Source organism: Oncorhynchus mykiss, chromosome 22 (genome assembly GCF_057628025.1).
Source record: "Oncorhynchus mykiss isolate SJ-2025 chromosome 22, ASM5762802v1, whole genome shotgun sequence".
NCBI classification, from domain to species: Eukaryota; Metazoa; Chordata; class Actinopteri; order Salmoniformes; family Salmonidae; genus Oncorhynchus; species Oncorhynchus mykiss.
The window spans coordinates 14,386,918-14,403,724 of NC_143043.1; the positions used below are offsets into that span (position 1 = coordinate 14,386,918).

At 45.4% G+C, this 16,807-nt stretch overlaps 1 protein-coding gene across 6 annotated transcripts in view; it reads right to left on the bottom strand.

Annotated features, from left to right (window-relative positions):
- The window catches only part of LOC110501397 (FERM and PDZ domain-containing protein 4), a 56,986-nt gene that overhangs the window by 18,110 nt on the left and 22,069 nt on the right, over nt 1–16,807 (bottom strand). For 4 of the 6 annotated variants that reach the window (XM_036958741.2, XM_090215570.1, XM_021578938.3 and 1 more), the window contains exon 2: nt 2,796–2,912. In XM_036958741.2, coding sequence (XP_036814636.2) covers nt 2,796–2,912 — 117 coding nt within the window. Of the gene's footprint in view, nt 1–2,214; nt 2,913–16,807 lie in introns of all 6 variants that reach the window. The other 2 variants (XM_021578939.3, XM_090215572.1) reach the window with 1 other exon arrangement.

Sequence of the window (16,807 nt, forward strand, 5' to 3'; positions counted from 1 at the left end):
AGCAACTGTCCTGCACCATTCCCAGAATGTTGTGGAAAGGATGTATCCAAAATAACCAGGACAACCACGCTCTCACCAAGCTCTTAGAAACATATGGTTCTCAGAACACTCTGTGCTAGCTGGGCTGTGTCTAATGGACACTAATCAGCACCATTAGTTACTAATGTTCTGCAGCTTGCCCCATTCTACAATGTAGAAATATAATCGTTCTAGGACTTTTATTTCTATGATCTACACATTCCTAATAACCCATAGTGACTGATCACTAAGCAGCTGAGTGACTGACCATAAGCAACACAAGATATATAAACATAAGCAACACAAACTATTGTCCTTACTGAGTCTCCACCAGGACCACATCTTCTTAAGAGGAGATTGTCTGAAGGGTTGCAACAAACCATTTCCCTTGAAGTAATTGTGTTGTTTTTTTTGGCCGTGTACTCCCTGCTTGGGTAGCAATGTTCTAGGCACTTTGAATTACCATTGACAAGCAATATAATGCCTAATGTATGAAGTAAAGCTTTTGATAAAGCCAACTTCGGGAAATGATGCTGACTCGCAGCTCTGCTTTCCCCACCTTTTCACCTTAAATGTACTCTTAGATTAAAATATGTTTCCTATATTACAAACAGGTAGATAGTGGGAGGGATGAGAGAGAAAAAGTTAATCATTTATCTTTAAGTAATTTTGTTTTGTTTCTTTGGCCGTGTACTCCCAGCTTGGGTAGCAGTGTTCTAAGCACTTTGAATTACCATTGAGAAGCAATATAATGAGACAGTACAGAGAGGGAGACAGTACATTATAGTCTTAGATATCTTATGGAATTATCCTCTTCTATGATCAGTCTTCATGAAACTGGGCTTTTTGACCATATCACCCCAATGCTACTGATGTAATCCAACCTTTTAACTCATATGGACTGTAAATATACACCTCTTTCCAAAGTCATATAGCTAGCTATCTCTGTTATACACTGAGTACACCAAACATTAGGAATACCTTCCTATCATTGAGTTGCACCGCCCCCCCCCCCCCCCCCCCCCCCCCCTCCCCAATTTTGCCCTTGGAAGGGCCTCAGTTAGTCGGGGCATGGCCTCTACAAGGTGTCGAAAGAATTCCATTCCAATACTGGCCCATGTTGACTCCAATACTCCCACAGTTGTGTCAAGTTGGCTGGATGCCCATGGGAAACCGTTACAGTTTTTGACCCAAACCGGTGTGCCTGGCACCTACTACCATACCCGTTCAAAGGCACTTGAATATTTTGTCTTGTCCATTCACCCTCTGAATGGCACACATACACAGTCCATGTCTCAATTGTTTCAAGGCTTAAAAATCCTTCTTTAACCTGTCTCCTCCTCTTCATCTACACTGTTTGAAGTGGATTTAACAAGTGATCACAGCTTTCACCTGGATTCACCTGGTCAGTCTATGTCATGGAGCAGGTGTTTTATACGCTCAGTGTATATGGTGTGATACAGTATGCTTAGTCACTGTCACTGGTTTATTCACGCCTTCCTGTCATGCATACTGTACCCGTTTCGTTAAGGAACACCACAATTAGAACCTTGATCAACTGAGAGATCACTGCGGACACAGACACGCCACGTTACTTATGAGTCTCCTTCCCGTTTTAGCAAGGTTCGAGCCAAACCAGCCTCAGCGATGCGCCTCATCCCGACAGACTATGTACATCCAATGCACTCGGTCCTCCTCTGGAGCTCTTATGTAACCTGTCTGACATCACCCTGCTCAAGCTCTAACCCAAGTATGATAAGTTCCCGAGCCTGTTTCCGACAGTACCTATCTCAATGCAGCACAACGTCACAATATAACATGTCGCAAATCTCTGGGTTTATATGTAATCACCAGTTAAACAATGTGCACATGCAGTACGTAATGTTGTGTTACAGCAGGGTGCATATTCCATGAGTACACACTGTGTCTGAATAAGAAAGCACTATATTATGCATAAAGAGATAAGTACGAATGCCACAGTATGGCTGGGAATCTTGTCTTCTTTTTTTGTGGTTGCAAAGCCTCATCCTCCTACAGAAGCATCATAAGGAATGAAGAAACAGCCAAACACTCACTTGTTACTCTGGGCTTTCTTGCCCGCATACAGTACAGAACAGTACAGTACAGAGCAGAACAATACAGTCAAACCACATTCAGATCATAGGAGAGACAGATAGACAGAGAGGATTATTTTACCTGTAGTCCTCCTCAGATATCCAGAATGGCTATGGATCGATTATGCTGATAGCACTGCACCCCAGCGTCTCTGCAGCTACATGCAGTCTCATAGAGATCAAAGAAAGTCGCTACGCAGGTGAATTCTTTATCAGGAGCCGGCAGAGAACATAATTAGGGTTTAGTTCTCTGCTCCAGAGCTAGCTACAGTAAAGTGGTTGGAGCGTGTCTGTGAGTGTGTGTGTGTGTGTGAGAGAGAGAGAGAGAGGGAGAGAGAGAGAGAGAGAGCGAGAGAGAGAGGGAGAGAGAGAGAGAGAGAGAGAGAGAGAGAGAGAGAGTCTGTGTGCAGACAGGGTCTGTGTCTGTGCGCAGCAATGGAAAGAAAAGGGGAATCAGTATTCTGAAGGCACAGATGGAGAGAGAGAGAGACAGAGTGTGGAGGCACTAGGCAATGACGTGGCTGAAATAATCACAGGTTGCCGAAGCCTCCCAAACATCTGGGACTGAGAGAGAACCACTGTCTTCTTTTTTTCTCTCCTCGTTCCTCCTCTCCTCTTCCCTCCTCTTTCCTCCTCTCCTCTCCTCGCCTCGCCTCGACTTACTTGATGTAGCAGTCTCGCCCGTCTCTATTGGTGGCCATGTCCCATCCATTGGGGGGTCCATGAGCGGCGCTCCAGGTGCCAGAAGGAGGTGGCCAGCCTGATGACTTGGTCCTGTGGCTGGGGAGGAGGACAGGGGGAGGAGGTCAGGCATAACATACTTTCAGTAATGGCAAAAGTCCTATAGGCTAAATCTTAAAACCCACCCTATTCCCCATGTAGTGCACTACTTTTTACACTAGGTGAGTCATCATGGCACAGTTTGAGGCATCCCAACTCATAACAAGAGGATGCCTAATTTGAACGCCACGAACAATGTTCCTTAACCAGTGTTCAGTCAATGAATGTAAATCACATGAATAATGTAATTGAGACACGTAGGCGTAATTGTCATGCCTCACTCTTGTGCTGTCAGAGGCATGAAATCGTTTTTATTCCGAGATGTCCCCAGATTCCTCAGAAAGCAGGGAACCCGGAGGAATTCTGTGATAAGGGCAGTGCCAGGAAGAGTTCAGAGTTTATAAGTGAGAGAACGGAAACCCATGTGTTACGTCCCTTTTCAGGAAATAATGGATAGTACTGAAAGAGCAAAGAAGAACCCATCTTTCCTATGAAATCTGTGCTGTAATTTGTCTTCCAGCTGGAAATGATCTAAATCAAATCGTCTAAAAGCGAAATCACCAAAGGCTCTAATCCTTACTTTGCCACAACACTTAAATCAAGTCATCGAACACATCCCTTCCTGTGTCTTCAATGTTCAAGTAACACTCAGAATAGGTCCATGATGAGCCTAAGAGCATGATGGATGCTCCCATACTTCTCTTTCTTTCTTTCTTTCTTTCTTTCTTTCTTTCTTTCTTTCTTTCTTTCTTTCTTTCTTTCTTTCTTTCTTTCTCTTTCTCTCCCCTCCCCCTTCCCTCCCCCTCTCTTACTAGCTTTTGGTCTCTTTATCGCTCTCTCTCTCTCTCTCTCTTTCCCTGTCTCTCTCTCTCTCTATGTGAGCAATGGGTGAAGATATGAAAGCTGTGGCAGTAAGTTATGTCACTTCAAAGGCTTGTCTGCTGTGTAACAGGCCTCTTCGCATTCATTATTCAAAGCCTCTCTTTCTTCCCCTCTTTATTTCTCCCCGGTTACCAACCAACTTAATGTCTATGTCTGTGTGTGTGTGGTGTGTGTGTGTGTGTGTGTGTCATATTACATAGCATGCTCTATGCATGAAAACACAACATGTAAAGCAGATTCAAAAGCCAGAGGAGAAACAATCGACAACCGAGCAGCTATATTGTATAATTCTGCCATGAACGTGACCTGCATGACCTTGATAACAAGGCTTATGTTACTTTCATCCAGCAACAATTAAATAAAGCAACAGCCAATAGGTCTATGGTAGTTCTGAGATTACTTAACCTCGTTAAAAAAGCACTTAAGTGCTACTGGATGCATTGATTCTGCATGTGTTCATATTAAATCATAGGGGAGTCTGCTGGAAATAGCGTCTGTAGCCTACTCTGTAACCCATAGAACATCAGAGCAGTGGGATAGGCTGGGCTCCAAACGGGTGCAATCTGATTTCCTCCAATACAATAGTGTGTTTTGAGAGGTATTAGCGTTTCCACATGCTATGAATTTATGGGTGCCACAATGCATTAACAGAAAGCAGCAGGTTCCCCTGGCCTCATCACATTGATTGTGCCTGCATAATTTCATTATCTTTTTCCCCATTTGGGAAATGAGTTAGCATTGTATTGTCTCTTTCTTACAATTTCCTTTTTAAACATATTTTTACATCACCAAATACCATGTTGTATTTCTTTGGTAAACACTGTACATTATTTCACAGCAGTGGGGATTTTGTGGTATCCTACAATAAGGCATTGGTAATAAAGTTCAATGCCAAATTTGAACTCTCTAAATGGTGTACTGAATAGCATGACACCATCTCTGAAATGTGACTGTGGAGAGTTGAGCCTGTCCTCTCAATTGAGAGAAGTCCTTGAACTCTAATGACACCCATAATCTTCAATACTCCACATTCAGAACAGCAAGCAGGGCACCATGCAGCAATGGTGACTATGACAATTCTCCGGAAGTCTTTGCTATACAAATGGAGCATGGTTCTACTCACAGATTCCGAAGATGTGCCTTCAAAATCCCATTCTGAATCGACCAGAAGCTGTATAATATCCATTCTCTTTCTTTTCAGCCACACTCCCCTATCTTTCTCTCCCCTAATGGCACAGTCATTGGTATTTTGATCTTTGCTTTCTGTTATCTGTAGTCCCGGAATACATTATGCCATTGAGGCTGTGTGTTCTGGAGGAAGAATAATAGCCAGTAGAGGAGTTGAGGAAGTTCGCTGCAGTGGTGGACAGTGAAACTAAGCCTAGGTAGGCTTTAATAAATGATGACTACCCTATCTGGCATTAGTAGAGCACCAGGCCGGGCCCAGGTGGGTAATCCACGCTGCGCAATTCATTACCAGGTTAGGCAGGAGTCAGAGAAACCGGGCCTCTGGACGTTGTTCGTCTCTGATGCTCAAAAATGCTGTTAATAGATGGACAGGGAGTCCCTGTTCAATGTTGTGTTCTGAGAATAAGGGGTTCCTTGAGACTTCTCTTGGAATAAAGAACACCACAGAAAGTGGATAGACAAGAGGATACTGTGTATGTTTTGTTTTTAAGTATGGTACTGGATGTTTAATGAGGAACTATTCAATTCTAATCAATTATCAATCTGTTCTAAAATACCAACATTACCTTCTACAATGTTGTATACAACTGAAACAGAGCAACCCAAGTCCATAAACCACAGACAATAATAAGATCAACAACTTTAAATTACCTTCCTTAGAGTACAGGTAGGTAGGCGATCATTTTCCACCAGCAGTCAACCTTCTGGAAACATTACTGATGGTGAATAATAACCATTAGAAGTATTGCACTCCTGGGAGTCTCATAGCCTCGGTTGCCATGACAATGAAGGTCAGGCATAGTTCAGGCTCTACTTCATACTCCAAGTTTAAACACAAAGATCACAACCTCGCCCGCATTTATTAAAGGGACTTAATTTTACACCGGCTAAATGTCAACCTCTATATGTGTGGGGGAGGAGGAAGAAATATCTTTGCCTCAAAAGGTGTCGGATTTCTCTGCATAGTTTATTAAGTTGACACCAACATCAGCCCAACATTCGACCATAAGGACCCAATGGTCTTGAGCCTGTATGCAGTCAGGGGAGCTATCCCTTTTCAGTCAGTAATAAACATAGCATAACTAAACTAATCTCATCCTTTCTTTATCACTCCGCTCACTACCTCGCACGTTCTCTCTCCTCTCCCTCTCTTTCTTTCTCTCTCGTTGTCTTTATCAACCAGGTTCTGGCGAGAACATGTCATAGTATATTCTCCTGAAGACTTGGTGTTAATGAATGATCTTCCTTTGCTTGATAGGTGGCAGAGACTACACCAAGCACGGCCATTGGAACACAAGACACACTCCACTCTGCTTGAATAATTCACAGGGATCACCTCCATGAGTGAAACTAAAGCCGGACACTGGCATCGACATCCCTCTCAATACCCACATTGAGGGTTAAAGATGGAATCCACAGTAGGGGGGAAACAATGCCACTGTCCACCCCACGGCCATTGTTATTGTTTTTGTTTTGTCGACAAAGCAGAGGTGGGGAAGGCTGGGGGAGTGTTGCACATCACGGTAAAATGGGTGAAATTGCAGTACAAATGCTGCCGCTCCATCCCGCCCGCAACGATGTCTGAGGGAAAGTAACATTGTTCAGTGTTCGCAGTGACTTCTTTGTTGTTGTAATATCGCAAACGGACGTGGCGGTTTCACCATTGAGGATTCAAGTGGCTGTCGGCCATTATGGCTACAACAAGACACACATCATTATAAACAGGAAATAGGTATAACCCCTGATGTTTATTGTGCTTGTGGGGCAATACGCAGTTTTATTTTCCTTAAAGGGGCAATCTGCCGTTTAAACAATAACAATCCCCACCACTGTTTTGGTAAAAAGCTGAGTGATGGGGCTGGAGAAATGTAACTACTCTCAAATTCATAGACAGGGCTATGGATGATCAAAGTTATAGTTTTAACCATATTTTGAGGCTATACAGTGTTTGTTTACATTTACTTTCCTCACAAACATTGGAGATATATACGCTTATATTGTGGGTTCTGATGGGGTTCGACTGAGCTCATGAGTTATACTCTTAAAAAAATCATTGTGTACATATCATTATTTTACATTGGATGTCTAAAATTGGATGTGTTAAGTGCAGATTGACCCTTTAATCTACAGTAAACAGCCCTATAGGAGATTCCAATGTATTTGCCCCTCACTACTGTACTATTAACATTAAAATACCTTAGCTACATGCAGAACAAATTGTAAAAACAAGAATGTTTATCACCGTAATGTCATGACAGTATCTGCTGCTGTACAGTACAACAGAGTTTTCTTCAACATATCCACTGCATAAAATCCCCAAAGTGGGAGAATATTGCTAGTGTTTTCAGATGTGTTGGAAGTCATTTTCAGCTGTGCACACACCTGTTCCCTATGTTCCCTGGTAGAAAGCAGTGCACTAAATAGGGAGTAGGGTGACATTTGAGACGCATTCCAAAGCTCTCAGACAAGATGCCTCCTCCTGGGGTGGAGAGGCACCTGCTTTGGCATCTGACATTTTGGGGGAGTGTGAAAGTAATGTCTCCCCTCTGTTTGACCCAGCTAGGGAGTTCCTACCATATAATTAGGAATCAGAAACCAACTAAGGGTCCATTACTTCCACTCATACTATCAGAACCGGGGTTACAAAATAAAACTTGAGTTCTCTTTCAAATACTTGTTTCTCAAATTTTTGTTGGTGTTGTTACCCTCCATTTTTCCCCAATTTTGATCTTGTATCATCAGTGCAACTCCTCATCGGGCTCGGGAGGTGAAGGTCGAGTCATGCGTCCTCTGAAACATGACCTGCCAAACCACGCTTCTTAACAACCGCCTGCCAGCCAAACCAATGTGTCAGAGGAAACACTGTTCAACTGACGACCGAGGTCAACCTGCAGGTGCCTGGCCCACCACAAAGATTTGCTAGAGCACGATGAGTTGGATAAAGCCCCCCCGGCCAAACCCTCCCCTAACCCATACAACGCTGGGCCAATTGTGCGCCGCCCTATGGGACTCCTGATCATGGCCAGTTGTGATACAGCCCGGGATCGAACCCGGGTCTGTAATGACACCACTAGCACTGCGACGCATTGCCTTAGACTGCTGTGCCACTCGGGAGGCCCCTCAAATAACTGTTTCAATATCTTACAATGTGGATATGGCCAACTCCCATATCGCAGACATGCTCCGTTTACTGCTCTTCCCTCGTGGACTGCGCACCACCCTGTGAGTGATGCCTCTGTCACCACCACCTTCCTCATTGATACTACCGCTAGGGGAGTGCCAGAAACGAAGATCGAGGGGCTCGTCTAGTGACAGAGAGCCAAAAGACATTCTGAGGTTATTGTTCATCTTTCGATTGAGGTGACGTTGTGTACACATACATTGTGAGTCTCTCATTCTCAGTTGACCTAGCGGTACAACAACTGAGATGGTTGTGAGGTGGGTTACAAGGGAAGCCGTAACTCACACTGCATGCTCCTGTGTCAGGGAGAAAAGCAGGTAATCGTCTACGTAGGCAGAGGCTCTCAGCCCCCTGATTCTCAGGGATGCTAGAGCGCCTCCACACCCTTGCTGAACGTCCAGGGAGGTAGTGCTAACAAGGGGACAGCGAGGTATTCGTAGGCTGAGCCCTTAAAGGAAAAACTGAGAAACCTCTTGTGTGCTGGCAAAATACTTATGTGAAAATAAGCGTCCTGTAGGTCAAACCAGTCGACCCAGGGAATAGAGAGTACAGAACATGAACTTTCTCAGATAGCTGTTAAGGACCCGTAGGTCCAGAATGGGGCGTATCCCCTCCTTCTTTTGGGAACCAGGAAAAACCGGGAGTAGATGCTGTTAGGGCTCTCTTTCGCTGGTATTGCTCTGATTGCTCTGTTGCTCAATAGATAGGAGATTTCCTGCTCTGGTATTCAAGCTGAGTCACCACGGGATTCTAGCTATTGAAGCTAAAATCCCTTTGAAAACAGGTGGCTTCATAGCAAAGAAGGCTGCTGAGGGATCACAGCTCATAATAATGGCTGGAACGGAGCAAATGGAATGGCATCAAACACCTAGTAATCACGTGTTTGATGTATTTGACACCATTCCACTGATTCTGCTCCAGTCATTACCACCAGCCCTTTCTCCCCAATTAAGGTGCTTCATAGCGAACTGCAGTCAGTACCCCTTTGTAACTGTGGACAAGACCCAGGGTTGGGCTGCGAATGCGGGCCAGTTCCCTGCTCTTGTGGCGAGTCACCCACAAGTTGGATGACACTCGCTCGCCAGTGGTCCTGGTGTGCCCCCTGGTGGCGTTATAGCGAGTTTCTGCTATTTCTGCTCTGTGGCCTTGACAAGACTCTTGAATGGGACAGAGACGCATATGATTTAAAGGGATAGTATCAAAACAATGGTGCTTGGTGGCGACCTGCCCCGGCTACTTGAACGAGAGCCGAGGGGAAAGCTGTAGCACGGAGGGGTAAACTGGGCACTTGGGGGTAGAGTGAGCCCCCTCCAGCTTCCATTTGAGCAGATACATCTGAATGAGCCACTGCACAAGGGTTAGGGTTTTAGATTGGGGGGGAAGTCTGTGCTCCACCCGAGTGGGGACAGGCCAGGACACAATGTGAACTGTTGGCTGCCCCTTCTGCTGCTCGGAAAGTACCACTAAGTCGGGTGCCCCTTCTTCCCCCAGGGAATCAATTGGGCGGAATTTAGATGCGGCTGCAGCAAAGGGTAGCTTTCCCCACTGCCAGCCTCTGTTAGGATACTCAAACTGTGGGTTCGCTGCCTGTTCGTCGCTGGGGGCTTTGCAGTGTGGAAATGTGTGTGTTGCCCTTTCCCTTCCGCGAAGGCTTGGCTCGTCAAGGGGTAGACTGGGTTGCTGCAGTACTGGCCCAAACAGTTCCCTCGGCTCAATAGGACCGTCAAGGAAATCTGCTTGTCCAAGAGGCTGGACAAGTTGAGCCACAGGGCTCTCTCCCCAACACAGCAAGGCTCGTGGAGCACCCACAGCCTTGAATGGCACCTCTGGAGGCCTGAGATTGAAATCTGTAATGATGCAGATCTCCTTCAATAGGTTCTGGATAGCTGTGTCGATGTCCAAGAGATTGCCTATCTCCAGTAACAAATGGGCCTGGTAAGCCAACTGTAGGGACATATTGTTCAACGCCCGTACTGAATGTGCCACAGACAAGTAGACCTTCTGGAAGATGGATGCGGAAAAGTGCTCTGTCTTCCCAGGGAGAGAAGTGCCAGTCGGTGACTAGGCACTGTGGTTGAGGTGGTTTGCCAGGGACAGCTTGCCGAACCCTAGCTCCTCCATGTCCATGATAGCAAAATATCTGGTTTGGACTATGCTGGACCAGATGCATTTGGCTTTTGGCCACGCAAGCTGGGACCGCTGGAAGGATGGGGATCTGAATAAATACCAATAAATACTAATACCGATACACAACACTATTGACAGAAGCTAAGGTCCTACGTTCAGCAGCATTAACCTCACGGTTCGCCTGAAAACAGTTAAGTAGGAAGACAGGGATCTAGTCATGCTGAGGAGAGCTTTTAGGAGCCGTAGTGATCTTCTGCAGGGAAAAGAGGTGAGAATGAGCGTAGGACAGATGAGTGGCACCTTATAAAACTCTGCCGAAGTTCTATCAACACATCGACTGTAGTACTCGCGCTGCTAAAACACTCAACCACTGCTACTCCAACTTCTGAGATGCCTACAAGGCCCTCTCTCTCCCTTCGGCAAATCTGATCTTCATTTTACCCCTCCCTTCCTAAAGGCAGAAACCCAAACTGGAAGTACCCATGCTAAGGACTATTCAACGCTGCTCTGACCAATCGGAATCCATGCTTCAAGATAGTTTTGATCGCTCGGACTGGGATACATTCCGGGTAGCCTCTGAGAATAGTATTGACGAATACACGAACATGGCGACTGAGTTTATCAGGAAGTGTATAGGAGATGTTGTACCCACTGTGACAATTAAAACCTACCCTAACCAGAAACTGTGGATAGATGGCCGCGTTAGCGTAAAACTATAGTACGAACCATCGCATTTAACCATGGCAAGGTGACTTCGAATATGACCGAATACAAACAGTGTATTTATTCCCTCCGTATGTCAATCAAACAGGCAACACGTCAGTATAGAGACAAAGTGGAGTCACAATTCAATGGCTCCGACACAAGACATATGTGGCAGGGTCTACAGACAATCACGGACCACAAAAGGAAAACCAACCAGACACCAATATCTTGCTTCCAGACAAGCTAAACACCTTCTTCGCCCGCTTTAAGGATAACAGTGCCACTGACGTGGCCCGCTAACAAGGACTGTGGGCTCTCCTTCTCTGTGGCTTACATGAGTAAAACATTTAAGCGTGTTAACCCTCGCTTGGCTACCTGCCCAGACGGAATCCCTAGCAGCGTCCTCAGAGCATGCACAGACCAGCTGGCTGGTGTGTTTACGGACATATTCAATCTCTCCATATCCCAGTCTGCTGTCCCCACATGCTTCAAAATATCCACTATTGTTCCTGTACCCAAGAAAGCAAAGGTAACTGAACTAAATGAACTATCATGAAGTGAGAGACAAGCCAAGCATCATCTATCTTACCTGACACCCTAGACCCACTTCAATTCGCTTACCTCCTCAATAAATCCATAGACAAACATTTTTTTAATAATTTATTTCACCTTTATTTAACCAGGTATGCATGCTGGTTCTTATTTACAACTGCGACCTGACCAAGATAAAGCACAGCAGTTCGACACATACAACAATACAGAGTTACACATGGAATAAACAAACATACAGTCAATAATACAGTAAAGAAAATACAAATCTATATACAGTGACTACAAATGAGGTAAGATAAGTGAGGTAAGGCAATAAATAGGCCATGGTGGCAAAGTAATTACAATATAGCAATTAGACACTGGAATGGTAGATGTGCAGAAGATTCATGTGCAAGTAGAGATACTGGGTTGCAAAGTAGCTAGATAAATAAATAAATACATTATGGGGATGAGGTAGTTGGATGGGCTGGTTACAGATAGGCTATGTACAGGTGCAGTGATTTGTGAGCTGTTCTGACAGCTGGTGCTTAAAGCTTGTGAGGGAGATATGGATCTCCAACTTCAGTGATTTTTGCAATTTGTTCCAGTCATTAGCAGCAGAGAACTGGAAGCAAAGGCAGCCAAAGGAGGAATTGGCTTTGTGGGTGACCAGTGAGATATACCTGCTGGAGAGTGTGCTATGGGTGGGTGCTGCTAAGGTGACAAGTGACTGAGATAAGGCGGGGCTTTACCTAGCAGAGGCTTGTAGATGACCTGGAGCCAGTGGGTTTGGCGACGAGTATGAAGTGATGGCCTGCCAACGAGAGCGTACAGGTTGCAGTGGTGGGTAGTATATGGGGCTTTGGTGATAAAACGGATGGCACTGTGATAGACTGCATCCAGTTTGTTGAGTAGAGTATTGGAGGCTATTTTAGAGATGACATCGCCGAAGTCAAGGATTGGTAGGATGGTCAGTTTTACAAGGGTATGTTCGGCAGCATGAGTGAAGGACTCCTTTTTGCGAAATAGGAAGCCGATTCTAGATTTAATTTTAGATTGAAGATGCTTAATGTGAGTCTGGAAGGAGAGTTTACAGTCTAGCCAGACACCTTTGTACTTGTAGTTGTCCAAATATTCTAAGTCAGAACCGTCCAGAGTAGAGATGCTGGACGGGCTGGCAGGTGCGGGCAGCGATCGGTTGAAGAGCATGCATTTAGTTTTACTTGCATTTAAGAGCAGTTGGAGGCCACGGAAGGAGAGTTGTAATGGCATTGTAGCTCGTCTGGAGGTTATTTAACACAGTGTCCAAAGAAGGGCCAGAAGTATACAGAATGGTGTCATCTGCGTTGAGGTGGATCAGGGAATCACCAGTAGCGAGAGCGACATCATTAATATATGCAGAGAAGAGAGTCGGCCTGAGAATTGAACCCTGTGGCACCCCCAAGGAGACTGCAAGATGTCCAGGCAACAGGCCCTCCAATTTGACACACTGAACTCCATGTGAGAAGTAGTTGGTGAACCAGGCAAGGCAGTCATTTGAGAAACCAAGGCTGTTGAGTCCGCCGATAAGAATGTGGTGATTGACAGAGTCGAAAGCCTTGGCCAGGTCGATGAATACTGCTGCAAAGTAATGTCTCTTATCGATGAAGGTTATGATGTCATTTAGGACCTGGTGCACCCATGACCAGCTCTGAAACCAGATTACATAGCGGAGAAGGTACGGTGGGATTCAAAATGGTCTGAAATCTGTTTGTTAACCTTGCTTTTGAAGACCTTAGAGAAGCAGGGAAGGATAGATATAGGTCTGTAGCAAATTGGGTCTAGGGTGTCTCCCCCTTTGAACAGGGGGATGACTGCGGCAGCTTTCCAATCTTTGGGAATCTCAGACGATACGAAAGAGAGGTTGAACAGGCTTGTAATAGGGGTTGCAACAATTTCTGCAAATAATTTTAAAAAGAGAGGGCCCAGATTTTCTAGCCCGGCTGATTTGGAGGGGTCCAGGTTTTGCAGTTCTTTAAAAACATCAGCGATCTGGATTTGGGTGAAGGAAAAGTGGGGAGGCTTGGGCGAGTTGCTGTGGTGATTGCAGGGCTGTTGACCGGGGTAGGGGTAGCCAGGTGGAAAGCATGGCCAGCCGTAGAAAAATACTTATTGAAATTCTCAATTATAGTGGATTTATCAGTGGTGACAGTGTTTCCTAGCCTCAGTGCAGTGGGCAGCACTGAGGGAGGAGTTGCTCTTATTCTCCATGGAGTTTACAGTGTCCCAGAACATTTGTGAGTTTGTGCTACAGGATGCAAATTTCTGCATGAAAAAGCTAGCCTTAGCTTTCCTAACTGCCTGTGTATATTTGTTCCTAACTTCCCTGAAATGTTGCATATTGATGCTATTCGATGCTAATGCAGAATGCCACAGGATGTTTTTGTGCTGGTCAAGGGCAGTCAGGTCTGGAGAGAACCAAGGGCTATGTCTGTTTCTGGTTCTAGATTTTTTGAAAGGAAGGCACTTTTAAAGAATGACCAGGCATCCTCTACTGGCGGGATGAGGTCAATATCCTTCCACGATACCCGGGCCAGGTCAGTTAGGAAGGCCTGCTTGCTGAAGTGTTTTAGGGAGCGTTTGACAGTGATGAGGGGTGGTCGTTTGACCGCAGACCCATTACGGATACAGGCAATGAGGCAGTGATGGCTGAGATCTTGGTTGAAAACAGCAGAGGTATATTTGGAGGGCAAGTTGGTTATAATGATATCTATGAGGGTGCCCGTGTTTACGGATTTGGGGTTGTACCTGGTGGGTTCATTGATAATTTGTGAGAGATTGAGGGCATCAAGCTTAAATTGTAGGATGGCCGGGGTGTTAACAATGTCCCGGTTTAGGTCACCTAGCAGCACGAGCTTTGAAGATAGATGGGGGCAATCAGTTCACATATGGTGTCCAGGGCACAGCTGTGGGCAGAGGGTGGTCTATAGCAAGCGGCAACTGTGAAAGACTTGTTTCTGGAAAGGGGGATTTTTAAAAGTAGAAGCTCGAATTGTTTGGGTACAGACCTGGATAGTAAGACAGAACTCTGCAGGCTATCTCTGCAGTAGATTGCAACACCGCCCCCTTTGGCAGTTCTCTCTTGTCGGAAAATGTTATAGTTAGGGATGGACAATTCAGGGTTTTTGGTGTTCTTTCTGAGCCAGGATTCAGACACGGCTAGGACATCCGGATTGGCAGAGTGTGCTAGGGCAGTGAGTAAAACAAACTTAGGGTGGAGGCTTCTATGTTAACATGAATGAAACCAAGGCTTTTACGGTTACAGAAGCCAACAAATGACAGAGCCTAGGGAATGGGAGTGGAGCTAGGCACTGCAGGGCCTGGATTAACCTCCACATCACCAGAAGAACAGAGGAGGAGTAGGATAAGGGTACAGATAAAGGCTAAAATAACTGGTCGTCTAGTACGTTCAGAACAGAGAGTAAAAGTAGCAGATTTTTGGGCACGGTAGAATAGATTCAAGGCTTAATGTACAAACAAAGGTATGGTAGAATGTGGATACAGTGAGGGTAAACCTGTGCATAGAGTCTCGATGAAAGAGATATTGTCCCTAAAAATATCATTTAAACCAGGTGATGTCACCGCATGTGTGTTAGGTGGAACTAAAGTGTTCAATAAGGCATATTGAGCAGGACTAGAGGCTCTACAGCGAAATGAGGCAATAAATAATAACCAAAACAGCAATGGACAAGGCATATTGGCGTTAGCGAGAGGCATGCGTAGCCGAGTGATCATAGGGGTCCAGTGAGTGGCTTCAGGCAGCTTGCAGGCCGGGGCTAGTGCCTTGGAGGGACGTCGCGAAGGAAGAAAGTCTGTTGTGGCCCCCTCATGCTGTTGCGTCAGCAGACGGATCAGCAGGGCTTTGTGTGGGAAACCAGGCCAATTGGCAGAATAGGTATAGTGGCCAAAGAATTTGTACGGTGGGCCTTTTAAGCTAACAGTCTGATGTGCTCTGGACAGCAAGCAGGCAGCGGAAAGCATGCTAGCGGATGGGAATTCAGGGGACGAAGCGACGGCGGAGCCAGTTGAGAATAAACACATCGGGTAAATCACATTGGTGGTCCAGTCATGATGAGTTGGCAGGGGTCCAAGCCAGTTGGAAAAATAGGTATTGTAGCCCAAGTAGTGGCTGATGGACCTCTTTGGCTAACCGGGAGATGGGCCTAGCATGGTTAGCTCCAGGCTAATTGGTTCTTGCTTCGGGACAGTGACGTTAGCCAGGAGTGGCCACTCGAATAGCTAGCTGCGATGATCCAGGTGGAGAAATAAAAGGTTCAGAGCTTGCAGTAGGAATTCGGAGTTATAGAGAAAAATAATTTTTGCTCTAGTTTAAGTCGCGCTGTGCAGACTGGCGAGAGTTGTCTGTGCTAGAAGTGGCTGATGACCGCTAGCAGTGGCTAGCTGACTACTAGTTAGTTAGCTGGCTAACTTCTGTTGGGGTTCCGGTTCAGGCGAAGGTTCAGCCGACGGATCAGAGGGGCAACGTATGGTGGGTATAGTGGCCAAAGAATTTGTCCGATGGTCCTCTTAAGCAAACAGTCCGATGTACTTTAGCCAGTTAGCTGGTAGCCAGTTAGCTGGTAGCTTTTGATGAGTTGATAAGTTCTTAAGTATAAAGATAGCAGATCCGTACCACATTGGGCAAGGCGAGTTGCAGGAGAGAATATTCAGTCCGTACATAGAAAGTGGTATTAAAATATTAAATATATATATGGGGGGAAAAAACAAGGAAAAACGATGTTAACAAGGGACAGGAAGGGACAAGACAAAAACATACGTCTGACTGCTACGCCATCTTGAATCACAAGAGTGACGATGCAATCGCCGTCGCACTGCACACTGCCATATCCATTCTGGACAAGAGGAATACCTACAGTTGAAGTCAGAAGTTTACATACACCTTAGCCAAATACATTTAAACTCAGTTTTTCACAATTCCTGACATTTAATCCTTGTTAAAATTCCCTGTCTTGGGTCAGTTAGGACCACCACTTTATTTTAAGAATGTGAAATGTCAGAATAATAGCAGAGAGAATCATTTATTTCAGCTTTTATTTTTTTCATCAAATTCCCAGTGGGTCAGAAGTTTACATACACTCAATTAGTATTTGGAAGCATTGCCTTTAAATTGTTTAACTTGGGTCAAACATTTTGGGTAGCTTTCCACAAGCTTCCCACAATAAGTTGGGTGAATTGACAGAGCTGGTGTAACCGAGTCAGGTTTTTTGGCCTCCTTGCTCGC